Raw genomic sequence first — 14,532 nt, forward strand, 5'->3', positions numbered from 1 at the left:
ATACGATCGGGTCGGGAATGGAATGAACGAAGCCCCTAACGACCGGCGATAAGAGGAATTGTGCCGGTTGCCGAAACCTATCGCACTTATCTGGGGTAATGATTAATGACTGACAGATGAAATGAAATGATATTTGAGAGTGTTGCTGGAGTGAAAGATGACAGGGAAAACCGGAGTACCCGGAGAAAAACCCGTCTCACCTCCGGTTTGACCAGCACAAATCTCACATGGAATGACCGGGATCTGAACCAAGGAACCCAGTGGTGAGAGACCAGCGCTGCCGCCTGAGCCACGGAGGCCCTTAACTTCAATTAATTAATTATTAATTACAAACATTTTCTGAACATCAAGATACGTCATGATACCGAGTGAGTTGGCGTGCGGTTAGAGTAGCGTAGCTTACATTTGGGAGATGATTGGTTCGAATTCCACCATCGGCAGTCATGAAGATGGTTTTCCGTGGTTACGTCTTTTCACACCAGGCAAATGCTGGGGTTATACGTTAATTAAATTCACGTCCGCTACCTTCGCACTCTTAGCTCTTTCTCATCCTACCGTCGTCGGAAACTTTCGATGTGTTAGTGCGACATTAAACCACTAGGAAGTTAAGTCATGATAACATGCAAGGTGACAACGGCAATACTATCTAACTGCGTCGGTACACCATGTGTTCAATATGTGCACCCTTATGTCTCACACATTGTTTATAATGGTTCTGAAGAGTGTCGAACGTGTTAATGGACACAGGTGCCGGAAAGACACAAAAAAATTACTATCTCCGCTCGTAATTCGGGAACATTCCTAGGTAGATCGTCTGGCCAGTAAACGAATTCTTTCAGCATGCCCCGAATTACGAGAGAAATTACAGTAATTTTTGTGTCCTTGCGGCAACATATGATATTAACATGTTCGACAATAAATAGAACCATTATGAGCAATGCGTAAGACTTGAGGGTGCACATTCTTAACACATGCTGTACCGACGCATTTAGATACGTGTTGCCGTAGTACCTTGCATTTTATCATGGCGTATCCTGATTTTCAGAGCATGATTGTAATTTCAGGATTGTGTTTTGCCGCATACTGGATTCCCGTTATCGTAGGTCATATGGCAACAATTGACGGAATATAGAATATCGAAATTACATTTTATGCGCTTCTTGTTATGTAGAGGTATTAGACAAAACTGATATTTGTGGAGATAATTAGACGTTTGTGAAAAATTTAATGATCACAATTGGCTCTATTGTTATTCATGACACGATAAAAACGTGTGGAATATGAGAGATAGGCAATTTATTTCGCACAAACCGAGCAAGTGATCGCGCGGCTTGGGTCACTTATCTATCAGCTTGCATTCGGGGATAGTGGGTTCGAACCCCACTGTCGGCAGCCTTGAAGATGGTTTTCTGTGCTTTCCCATTTACACACCAGAAAAATGCTGGGGCTGTTCTTAATGCAGTAAATATTACCAAAGAAATTTGACATTCCCAGTTTTGGTTCCTTTTATATTGCTACGCCACTGTATACCAATCAAGTAATCCTGTATATAGCCTACTGCACTCTTCGGATATACAAAATGTCCAGAAATTCTATTTTCCACTTTTCCCATGATATACAGACAGGCAGTACAAGTTGAACTGAACCTATTTTCGACTTTAGTGTACTTACAAGGAGACACTACGTACGTGTCATGTGGGATTCGGTTCATATCTGATGAGTTACAAGTCAGAAGAGCTACAGGTCAAAATATTAAGACGCTAGGGAACCCACCTCTACTAACTCGAGGGCAGTGTCCTGGAGCGTGAGGGTCGGGGATACTTCTGGGCTGGCGGACAAGTTCCTCGCCCTGGCGACCTCACCAGCTATGCTACTGGGGAGATTGAAAGGGATAGACAAGGAAGAGGGAAGGAAGTGGCCGTGGCCTTAAGTTAGGTACCATCCTCACATTTACCTGGAGGAGAACTGCGAAACTACGGAAAACCACTCCGAGGATGGCCAATTTGGGAATCGAGCCCCGTTTTCGAGAAATATCGATTTAAACATTTCGCTTTCGTTTAAATAGATTAAAATGTACACTTATGTGTTACAAGTATGCTTAGCGCTTGTGAGAGCGTATCGGTCCCCCATCCGGGCGACCTGGGTTCAAGTCCCATCACTGACATATTTTCTTTTGTCATCACATTTGTGTTTGGTACTTTATTCTTTTTATGTTCCGGTAGGTTATTAACAGTTGTCATGTCAACAAACATACGAACGTCATTGAGTTTATTTGTAACAATGCGTTCATGCAATAAATTAATGGTTGCCTAGTTGTACTGTCTCACAATAATCACCACCAATCAATTAACAATCTATCTAACTTTCTTTCTTTCTTAGTCTGTTTACAGTCCAGGGTTGGCTTTTCCTTCGGACTCAACGAGGGATCTCGCCTCTACCGCCTCGAGGGCAAGTGGGAAACCACAGAAAATCACTCCGAGGATGGCCGAGGTGGGAATCGAAACCCTCTACTCAGTTGACCTCCCGAGGCTGAGTTGAACCGTTCCAGTCCTTGTACCACGTTTCAAATTTCGTGTCAGAGCTGTGAATCGAACCCGAGGCTCCGAGGGTGGCAGCTAATAACATTAAGCACTACACCACAAAGGCGGACATAAATTAATAATCAACGTCCAAAAATTAATCTTAAAAAACAAGTTAAAAAGAAAAAAGTATGTCGATGTTCGGACTTGAACCCAGGTCGCCAGGATGAGAAATCGACGCACACTCACAAGCGTTAAGGACAATCTTAACACACATGTGTAACTTTTAGTCTATTTAAACCAAAGCGAAATCTTTAAACCGAAACTTCTCGAAAATTGGGGGGGGGGGGTCAAAAATGTAGCTTCCACTGAAGCTTCAATCTCATTTATGATATTGCAAAAAAAAAATGGAAGCTACTGACGTATGAATGGTGCTGAGTAAAGAATGACATTCGGAATACTAGTGCGTCGATGTTATGAAAGGAGCAATTCATAGGTCCGATCGTGCTGCAATAGCTTTTTTGACCAGTGTGGAAATCAATAGCAAGCTACTCCACTCCTCATCATACCTTGTACGACTCATTATAGCACTACCATAATACAGTACATATGAGGATTCAACCGTCGTTCGGGCTGATGTCTGAACAGACATCATTTCTTAGGTTACCGACTGAGGTGATGATCGTCAACCTTTTGACTGCTAATGCTTCTCGCCACTACGTGCTAAACAACGAATTAAAATTAACACGAGGAGGATTCACCCTGTGGGAACACCTCTAGCGATAGAATTCTCTTTCTAATACAAACACACACACACACACACTCTCTCTCTCTCTCTCTCTCTCTCTCTCTCTCTCTCTCTCTCTCTCTCTCCTAATTTGTTCACGTTTGGAATTCATATGAACTCCAAAGAACTTCGCTAATAAAAACAGTACGTAAAAGTAAATAGAAACTGTAAATACACAATTTACTAAGAATTCATTTATGCACAGGAATGGGAATTGACGAGATATTCGGACCGTGACGTAAATGACAAAAAACATCTCGCTCTTCAACATCACTATCTCGAAAATCTCCAGAAGTCTCCAAGTAATTATTAATTTCATATTACACAAATATTGTGGTAGTTACATCCGTAAAGTACGTCACGCGTCCGCCTCTGTTGCGTAACGGTTAGCACTATTAGCTGCCGTACTCTGGGACTCGGGATCGATTTTCGGTACTGACAGAAATTTAAGACCGGCAGGAGGTCTATAATTATAATAATGCTATTGGATTTTACGTCCAACTAACTACTTGTTTACGGTTTTTGGAGACGCCAAGGTAACGGAATGTTGATCCGCGAGAGTTCTTTACATGCTAGTAATTCTACCGACACGAAGCTGACGTATTTGAATACCTTCTTATACCACCGGAATGAACCACGATCGAACACGCCAAGATGGGCTCAGAAGGCCAGTGCTCAACCTTCCGAGCTACTTACAGGATGGCTCTAAGTAGTTAAATAGGTACATGAAGCTCACGTCAATCGGTAAGGGTGTGCCTGAAAAGAGTTGCACCATGTCGGGATGAGGACACACGAATTTACATTTTTTATTTGCACTGCGTGTTGAGACAAATAACTTATGACCTAATTCGACCCATTTACCTCCCCGTTACAGGAATAGATCATTCATTCATTTAATTTAATTATCGGACCCCTACTTCCCAATATTCAGCGATGTGAAGGTATCTTCAGAACGTACTATCTGCGCACTTTTTAGCGATACATTTACACCCTAGTGCTGAAGCGGTCGACCTCAGCAATCTTCGAGATTCGTACTTTGAAACACAAACTATGAATCGCTTATGCATCGCTGTGCGACGTCTGGCGTACACTTTACGTACTAGTACTGTTGTTATTTACACAGCACAGCCAAACTATAGAATTCACTCTAGGAATAAGATTCGCATCGAGAAATGTTATTTAATATTATAATAATGTGTGTGTGACACAGTTGGTGGCTTAAAATAACAAAGATTTACAAAATTCATATCGATCGATCATATTATCGATTCATTCCAGATTTCATTTCCATTCAGTTGGCAGTACTAACGGAACTGGAAGCGCTCCTTCCTTACTCCTCAAACCCGTACACAAATCTATCGCTAAAAAGTGCGCAGATAGTATAAGTTCGGTAAGTTTCTTCTTACATTCTACCAGAAATATATTTTAAATATAAATTAATATATTTAAACAATTACGGGATATTATTCCTTCCTACGTGGAATAAGAGTATTCAAGTACCTTATGTTACTTTCTTTCTTTCTTTCTTTCTTAATCTGCGTACCCTCTAGGGTTGGCTTTTCCCTCGGACTCAGCGAGGGATCCCAGTTCTACCACCTCAAGAGCAGTGTCCTGGAGCGTGAGACATTGGGTTGTGGGATACAACTGTGGAGGATGACCAGTACCTCGTCCAGGCGGCCTCGCCTGCTATGATGAACAGTGCCCTTGCGAGGGAATGGGAAGATCGGAAGGCATAGCCAAGGAATAGGGAAGGAAGTGGCCGTGCCTTAAGATAGGTAGCATCCCGGCACTTGCCTTGAGGAGAAGTGGGAAACCACCGAAAACCACTTCAAGGATGGCTGAGGTGGGAATCGACACCCCTCTACTTAGTGACCTCCCGAGGCTGAGTGACCCCTGTTCCAGGTCTCGTACCAATTTTTAAATTTCATGGCAAAGCCGGGAAAAGAACCGGGCCTCCGAGGGTGGCAGCTACTAACCACTACACCACAGAGGCGGACTTCATATTACCAGAATATAAATTAATATATTTTAAAAATCACGGAATATTATTCCTTTCTACGTAGAATTTGAGTATTCAAATAGCTCATGTTACAGTTCACTATCATTTTCAGGTGTGTTATTGTCATCTTGTCACCGCAGTACATGAAAATATTATAAATTTCTTTCTGCTAGTGGTTTTAACGTCGTACTAACACACAAAATGTTTTCAGCGATGGAAGGATGGAACAGGATTAAAATTCGGAAGGAACCGGTCTAGGCCTTAATAAGTTACAGCTCCAGCATTTTTCCGGCGTGAAAATGAGGAAAAAACATCACCTTCTGAACTGCCGATGCATGGTGGGATTCGAACCCATCATCTCCCGAATGCAAGCTCACAACTACGTGACTCAAACCACACGGCCAACATACTCGGTTTACTCTTTATAGCAGGAGAACAGTTTTCTACAAGGAAGTTGATCACCGTGAAGCTTCAGCAGTACACTGATTTCGGGAGCAAACGAACATTCGTGTAGAAATGCGGTCAGTTAAACTTACTTTAAAAAAATACAATTTGCTTGACGTCGCAGCGACACGATGGGATAGGAAAGAGCTAGAAGTGGAAAGGAAGTGACCTTAGCATTAAATAAGGTACACAGTCCTAGCATTTGCCTGGTGTGAAAATGAGGCACCACGGACAAACGTCTTCGGGGCTGCCGACAGTGGGACTCGAACCAATTATCTCCCGAATGCAAGCTGATAGCTACGTGACCCACACTACACAGCCACCTTTTTTTTTTGCTATTGGCTTTAAGTCGCACCGACACAGGTCTTCTGGCCACGATGGGATAGGAAAGGACTAGGAGTTGGAAGGAAGCGGCCGTGGCCTTAATTAGTGTACAGCCCAAGTATTTGCCTGGTGTGAAAATGGGAAACCACGGGAAAACCATCTTCAGGGCTGCCGACAGTGGGATTCAAACCCACTATCTCCCGGATACAAGCTCACAGCAGCGCGCCCCTAACCGCACGGCCAACTCGCCCGGTACACAGGCACTCGCTCGGTCTCTTAAAACTACAAGCTTCTGTGTGTGATCACATTCTAAGGTAAAGATAAATTTGTGTTTAAAACATCAACAAACAGTACCATTACATTTTTACAATACCTGAACCGATCAAATCTCTGATAAATAGAAACATACAAGTCGTGTATCATCGATGAAGTGAAAAAGCGATGTGTTCGAACAAGGCGTGCGTTATAAGGAGACCCTTTCTGAAGATGATTATAATTGGAGCCTGGATTGTTATGCAGTAATAGGTTAGAATGCGAACTTACTGAAGCGGGTAACAAGTATAGCCTGATCTGCACAACGGTTATGTTACGAGTTTTGCATAAACATTAGGAGTTTGCCCATCAGAACCCCTAGAATGTATGATACTCTTACTACATTACGGAAGAGCGGCCTAGACTACGCATCCTAATAACCAAATAAGCTTATATTCTAATCTATTACTGCATAAAAATGCGGGGTCTAATTATAGTACTACAAGATATGCAAACGGCAAAAGTTGCAATCCAATAGCATAATAAAAATTACATCTTTAGTACTAAACCTATTATTTTCAGAATTCATTTATTTTCATTGAAAAGGGAACAGTCTGAATGTGTGGTGTAGTGGTTAGTGTGATTAGCTGCTCCCCCTGGGCAGGGTTCGATTCTCGGCTCTGCCACGAAATTTGAAAAGTGGTACGAGGGCTGGAACGGGTTCCACTCAGCCTCGAAAGGTCAACTGAGCAGAAGAGGGTTCGAGTCCCACCTCATCCATCCTCGAAGTGGTTTTCCATCTCTCCTCAAAACCAAATGCCGGGATGGTACCTAACTTACGGCCACGGCCGCTTCCTTCTCTCTTTCTTGTCTATCCCCTCCAATCTCCCCATCCCCAACAAGACCCCCGTTCAGCATAGCAGGTGAGGCTGCCTGGGCGAGGTACTGTCCTCCTCCCCAGTTGTATCCCCGACCCAAAGTCTCATGCTCCAAGGCACTGCCTTGAGGCGGTAGAGGTGGGATCCCTCGATGAGTCCGAGGGAAAAACCAACCCTGGAGGGTAAACGGATTAAGAAAAACATGATAACATTTCGGAGAATAATAGTAATCATAATAATAATACTGTTTTGCGGATTTTTGGAGACGCCGAAGTGCCGGAATTACTCCCTCAGGACTTCTTTAACCTGTCATTAAATCTGCCGACACGAAGCTAACGTATTTGAGCACCTTCAAATATCATCGGGCCGAGCCGGGATCGAAACCGCCAACTTGAGCTCGGAAGGCCAGCGCTCTACCGTCTGAGCTACCCAGCCCGGCATTTCGGAAGGTGATTAAGGATAATCAGTTGATTTAAGATACGAAATTTTGAAATGAAAATGATGCAAAGCCATAATGGTATGAAGAAGAGGTCACCTCAAAAATCAATTGACCGTATACTCTGACTGAATTCTCTTGTAACACAGGGAATTAGCATGCAACGGAAGAAGAGCAAAGGTAACTAATATACTGTATTTCTTTCACAAAAACACGATATAAAATTATAAACGACAACATATTTAAAACTACATAAGACTGTAAAACGTGAATACAGAACGTTACTGAAATATACAAACACAGAAACCAATGTAAGCTCCCACTGACATTATAAAACGCAATATATGAGAACGATGTACGGAACAAAGAACACGAAGTGAAGCATGACATGAATTGACTTACAGTTAGTTGCTACTTCCCTGTTAAGAATTAACCTCAGTTTAAAGATTACTAATACCAAACACGTACCTATCGAGTGCGTTTAAATGCCTCATGATGGTGTTGACGTCGAGGCGGATCCCACATCACACAACATTCACTCATACACACGAGCTTTTCCTTCCCATTTCACCTTTGTGCGTTTCGATTAGTGCGGTTCCCTTCCATGAGTCAACTGCCGAGTCTAAGCACGACACTGCAAGGCTCCGTCACACGATGGATCACGCATGCGCCTGGTGCCATGGCCCCCTGTGAAATGCTGCACCCCGTCCTGGCTAACGGGTGCATTAGTTTTATATGGGTTGCTTTGCTCTTGTGTTGACATTGACACAGTTATAACTGCGCAGATGCGAAAGACAGTCACGACAAATTGTGTGAAAACTGAGTTTTACGTCAAAAGTATGTTAATATTAATCCATTTGCATTCCCTTCTGCACTAAGAATAAAGGACGAGATTCTGAGCAGACTGGTTGACTGATTTATTGATTCGTGGCCAGAGAAGAACGAAGAACTCATCAGCCCCAAGGGAAAAGGGGATATATAGAATGGAAAAATAATGGCAGTAGGAAGATTGGAAAATGGCTGTAGGTAGCAGGGAGTTTAACAAGTCTGAACAATTCCAGAAATGTCAAAGAAGAAAACAATTAACTAACATGTCAGTTACTTAGAATCTATATAAAATAACATGTCCTGACTGACTGATTGACTTATTCATCATCGCCGAACCGATACCACTGAACCTATAAATACCCACGAAATTTGGTCAGTGGTTTCATTTCATAATGAAGAGACTCAACAAGAAGAGATTTCTCAAAATTCAACCATTAAAGTCGTTAAAAGTTTAATGGAGAAACGTAATAATAATAATAATAATAATAATAATAATAATAATAATAATAATAATAATATAATAATAATAATAACAATAATAATACCCGTGTGGGGATTTACCGGTTACCTCCATCGGGCGCGTCCCATTGGAACTGGGGAAGCTCGCTGGCTCTGCCGCCAGCAGTGTCAGAGGGTAGTAGGGAAATAAAAAACCACCGTGAAAAAAAACTGGTCCCTTGCCAGGGTTACGGCAAAGACTGGTAAATGACCAGAAGCCAGAAAACATCTTGAGGCAACCTCTAGGGCTAACAACCCTAGTTGTAAAAGGATGGGTACCCGTCCAAAGCAAAGTCAAGTCAAAAAGCATGATGGCACAACATTTCAGGAAACATACCCCAGGGGGTAAATCTTCGGATAAATCCCTCGTCGTGAACGCCACGGCGCACGAGTCTCGTTCGGATTCTGGGGGAGACTCGACATCATGCAAGAGACGAGTCGGAGCGTCTCGGTGTACCACGAAGAGTCAAAAACTCCGGCCAAAATCTAAAACCTTTCTAGCAACTTTCAACATAAATTCACTTACACAAACTGGCAAGCTGAAAACCCTCACCAAAGCTCTTCACGAAAATCAGATATCCATAATGGCCCTACAGGAAACAAGGTACCCAGTTGAAGAGATTTTTGAATCCGAAGGCTACCGATTTTTCAAGAGCAAAGCGCAAAAAGGAATCCTCACTGGAGCTGTGATGCTTGGAACCGCGTTTGCTGTTAGAACCAATATCCTTAAATCGGTTGCAAATTTCGAACCTGTGAATGACAGATTGTCCATACTCACAATTAAATGCGCGAACAAAACCTACGCCCTAGTTAACGCACATGCTCCTACAAACGATAAGAACAAGTCTGATCCAGACGAAGTTGATAATTTCTGGGACCTACTGGATGAAAAATTAAACAAAATCCCCAAACACCATGTCAAGCTTCTTTTGGGTGACTTCAATGCCCAACTAGGTCGTGAACAGAAGTACAAGAAAGTTATAGGAAATTACCCTGCTCACAAAAGAACCAATCCCAACGGCAAAAGACTGGTGTCCATTTGCGAAAATCACAACCTGCAGGTCATGTCGACCCACTTTCGCCATCTACCCAGAAAGCAAATGACTTGGCGTTCTCCCGTCCAAGCTCTCGGAGAGTTCCAAATTGATCATGTTGCAATCTCCAGGAGAAACAGCCCTGAGATTATGAATGTCAAGGTAAAGAAAGGCATCAATGTGGCCTCAGATCATTATATGTCTCTTATCAAATTCAAACCAATTCCCGCAAACACAAGGAAGACAACCAAACAGATCACACGCTTCGACAATGATAAACTTCGGCAAAGGGTCGAGAAGTTCCAGGAGAAGGCTAGACCAAATGACTGTGACTTTAGCAACGCCAAAAGTCTCCTTGTTGAGGCCGCCAAAGACGTTGCAGAAATCAAGAGAAGCAAAAAGCATGCCTGGTGGAATGGTGCCTGCGAATCAGTCCTCCAAGAAAGACTCAATGCGTGGAAACAGTACTACTCTACAAAATCAGAAAATGATTGGGAAACCTACAAAACCCAGCGTGCCCAAGCAGCTAGGGTGTTCAGAACTGAGAAACGTAAATACGAAAAATCTCTCATTGAAAAGATAGAACAAAACTTTAGGAAGAATGAAAGCAGAGAGTACTACAGAGCCTTCAAACGCAAACTCACTGGCTATAAACCACCATCTCTATGCTTTGAGCGAAAGGACGGCTCATTGGCGACGTCATATGAAGAAAATTGCAGCATTCTGGCAGACTACTTCAAGAATTTACTTAATTGCTCTAAACCGCAAAGCCCCATTGAAACCAAGGGACCCTTACTTAGGTACCCAGATTCCAGACCACCCGACAGAGATGAAATCAAGCGCCACATTGCCCGTCTCAAAAATAACAAAGCGCCGGGGGAAGACTCAGTAGTAGCAGAACTATGGAAATATGCCCCAGAGGAATCACTTGATATCTTGCAAAGGCAAATAGAAGAAATTTGGAACAAGGAGACCCTACCCGCAGATCGGAAAATAGCTTGGATCCATCCATTACACAAAAAAGGCAGCATGAAGAACATCAACAACTACAGAGGAATATCTTTGCTACCCGTGACTTACAAAATTCTATCACTTGCCATCCTGGAGCGTTTGGAAGCACAAGTCGAACATCAAATAGGTGAATACCAAGGAGGGTTCAGAAAAGGTCGCTCAACAGCTGAACAGATTCAAAATCTCAAAACGATCATCAGATATTGTACACTAAGGTCCAAGCAGTATGTGTCTGTCTTTGTGGACTCCATTGACCGGGAAGTCCTGCTAAACATCTTAAATGAATTTGGAGTTGATTTGAAACTGCTGGCATTAATTAGAGCCACCCTGACCGATACAAAATCCAAGGTGAAGTTCCACGGATGTCTCTCGCATTCCTTTGACATCAAAACAGGAGTCCGACAAGGTGATGGGCTATCCCCGATACTCTTCAACTTTGTTCTTGAAAAGATCATCAGAACCTGGCGGGTGAGATTACAGGAAACCAACTACAGTCCATTGAGAATAGGAACCAAATCTAAGGGGATCGCAACAGACTGCTTAGCATTTGCCGATGATATTGCTGTTCTCTCAAACGACATAGAAACCGCTAGAGCTCAAGTTGAAATTTTAAAGGAAATTGCCGAACAAACTGGTTTGCAGATATCGTTTGAGAAAACAGAAGTAATGACTAACATCAAAGAGGCTCCACCAAAACTCCATACAAAATACGGGGACATCACCCGAGTAGACAAATTCAAATACCTGGGTGAGATCATCATGAAAAGTGGACTGGACAAAGAAGCACTTCAGGAGCGAGTACGCAAACTGGAAATAGGCTACCAAACATCCCGCACACTCTACAACAAAAAATGCCTTTCCCAAAACACCAAGATACGTCACTATGAAACAGTTCTGAAGCCAGTAGTTCTATATGCAGCCGAAACCCTGTCTCTAAATGCCAACAAAGGACTCCTTGAAGAACTGGAGAAAAGAGAACGCAAAATTGTGAGAGGAATCTTGGGATCAAAGTACAGAAATGGAGTCCATCAAAAGAGATCCAACAAGGAAGTCTACAGCAAAATAGAGAAAATTACCGACACAATCAGAAAAAGACGGGCACGATTTTACGGTCATCTGAAAAGAATGGACGGAAGAAAGTTAACTAAAGAAATCTTTCACTTTTTTTATTCAAACCCCAAAACCACAATTCCCTGGTTTAGAAATACCAAAGAAGACCTTCAAATGCTACACATCTCAGCTGAAGACGCCCTTAACAGAGATCTCTTCCGCAAGAAAATACTGACGAACGGGCTAAACCGAGACGAGCAACCGAGGAGAAGACACGGTGCCCCTTGGACAGAGGAGCGTAAGCAGGCCCACTCACAAAGAATGAGGGAAATTTGGGCTCTAAAGAAGGCCAAGTTCAGTGTCAAATGCAACAAGACTTAACGTGGTCCTTGATGGCCCCAGCGAATTATATATAATAATAATAATAATAATAATAATAATAATAATAATAATAATAATAATAATAATAATAATAATAATAATAATAATAATAATAATGTTATTGGATTTACGTCCAACTAACTAATTTTACGGTTTTCGGAGACGCCGAGGTGCCGGAATTTTTCCCGCAGGAGTTCTTTTACGAGCTGGTTTAACTACTGGCGGCTGTGAGCTTGCATTCGGGAGATACTGGATTCGAACCCCACTGTCGGTAGCCCTGACAATGGTTTCCCGTGGTTTCCCATTTTCACACCAGCAAATGCTGGGGCCGCTTCCTTCCCATTCTTGGCCTTTTCCTGTCCCATCATCGCCATAAGACCTATGTATATCGATACGACGTAAAGCCAATTGTAATAAAAATATATGTGATAATCTACCGACACGGGGCTGAGTATATGAGCACCTTCAAATACCACCGGATTAAGCCAGGATCGAACCTGTCAACTTGCACTCAGAAAACCTGCGCGTTAACCGTTCGAGCCACTCATTCCAAGGAAACATTACAAATGCGTCTACTGACTTCAGTTAAAAAAAATGTAAATAATTAAACCCGTATTTTGATTTTTAGGATATCAACCCTCTGCCCTCACTGAGTCCGAGGGGGAGAAACCAACCCTGGATGGTAAACGGACTAAGAAAGAAAGAAAGAAAGAAAGAAAGAAAGAAAGGAGGAAATCGACCCCAAAAAGATATAAAAAGGTAGAATACAAGTTTGTATTAGAAAATAATATTTTCTTGGTCCGATTTTCTGGAAAATTATCAAAAATACTCTACAACGCGGACAATATAGTGCGTATTTCAGCATGGTCTCAAATCAATACACTCTATGGGTTTTTTGACTGGCGGTGGTGGTGGGTGGGGGGGCTGAGGCCTGATGACAAAAATATGCATTTGTTTAATACCGCTAGACACACGAGTTTGAAATTTCACATGATGGTTGCTCTCCTCTGCCCTAGATTTTAAATAATAAGAGGTCATTAAACAATACTATCCTAGAGATTTCTGTGAGTGAGTCCTGATGACAACATTATTAATTTCTCTGAAACCATTTAATTACGAATTAAAAATGTCCCATGAGGTTTGCTCCTCCATCTTATATTTTAAATAAGATTTTAAAACAATACACTCCTAGGAGATTTTTCTCGGAGTAAGAACTGCTTGTGAAGCCTGATGACAAAAATATTATTTTTTCTAAAACTGCTATACACACGAGGTTGAAATTCCACATGATGGTTGCTCCTGAACGTCTCAGATTTTAAATAAGTTAATAAGTAAATCCCTAGGGTTTTTTCTGGAGGTGAGTAATGATGACAAACATATTCATTTCTCTGAAACCGTTTGTCTAACCCAGTTAAAGTTTCAGATGTTATCCTAGGTGTTAAATAACAGGCGATTTGAAAACACTAACCCCTCAGGGAGTTAAATGTGTTTTAAGATCCGGAAACAAAAATATTCATTCCTTATAAACAGTTTAATGTACGAAGACGAAGTTCCAAATGGTGGTGTACATTTTATATCCTAAGTGTGAAATATAAACTATTTTAAAACCTTCCACAGTAAAGGGGTTAAATGGGATTAGCTCCGGAAATGGAATTATTCATTCCTCCAAAACCTTCTGATGTACGAAGTTGTAATTTTACAAGAAGGTTGTTGTTTCCTGTCCTCGATGTCAAATAGCATATACTTCAAAATATTTATACCGTAAAGGGTTCAGAAAGGGATAACTCTGAAAGAAAATTACAATATTCATTCTTCCGACACCACTGAAGCTTGTGTGTTTATAACTTACGTGACAAAGGCGAAGCGTGTATGAATATTTATATGTGTGTATTTCGAGGTGCTCTTCCTACAATTGAGCACTTGTCTGATATTGATGATCAAATTATTGGTTCTAACTTGCTTACTGCTTATGCATCACAGGACGCAATGACTGCTGCTAATAAATTATATTGGTGTTCGAAGAGGTAGGCTAAATTATGCAAAAAGCAAAGCAATGTCTTCTCCGTACAGGCCATGAAGGCCCTTGGATGG

At 42.0% G+C, this 14,532-nt stretch overlaps 1 protein-coding gene across 2 annotated transcripts in view; it reads right to left on the reverse strand.

Annotated features, from left to right (window-relative positions):
* The window catches only part of LOC136870609 (uncharacterized), a 162,486-nt gene extending 154,168 nt beyond the window's left edge, over positions 1 to 8,318 (reverse strand). For both annotated transcript variants that reach the window (XM_067144930.2, XM_067144929.2), the window contains exon 1: positions 8,108 to 8,318. In XM_067144930.2, coding sequence (XP_067001031.1) covers positions 8,108 to 8,133 — 26 coding nt within the window. In that variant the 5' untranslated portion in view covers positions 8,134 to 8,318. The remainder of the gene's footprint in view (positions 1 to 8,107) is intronic.
* Between the last annotated feature and the right edge of the window lie 6,214 nt (positions 8,319 to 14,532).

The sequence above is a fragment of the Anabrus simplex genome, chromosome 1, assembly GCF_040414725.1.
Source record: "Anabrus simplex isolate iqAnaSimp1 chromosome 1, ASM4041472v1, whole genome shotgun sequence".
Classification (NCBI taxonomy): domain Eukaryota; kingdom Metazoa; phylum Arthropoda; class Insecta; order Orthoptera; family Tettigoniidae; genus Anabrus; species Anabrus simplex.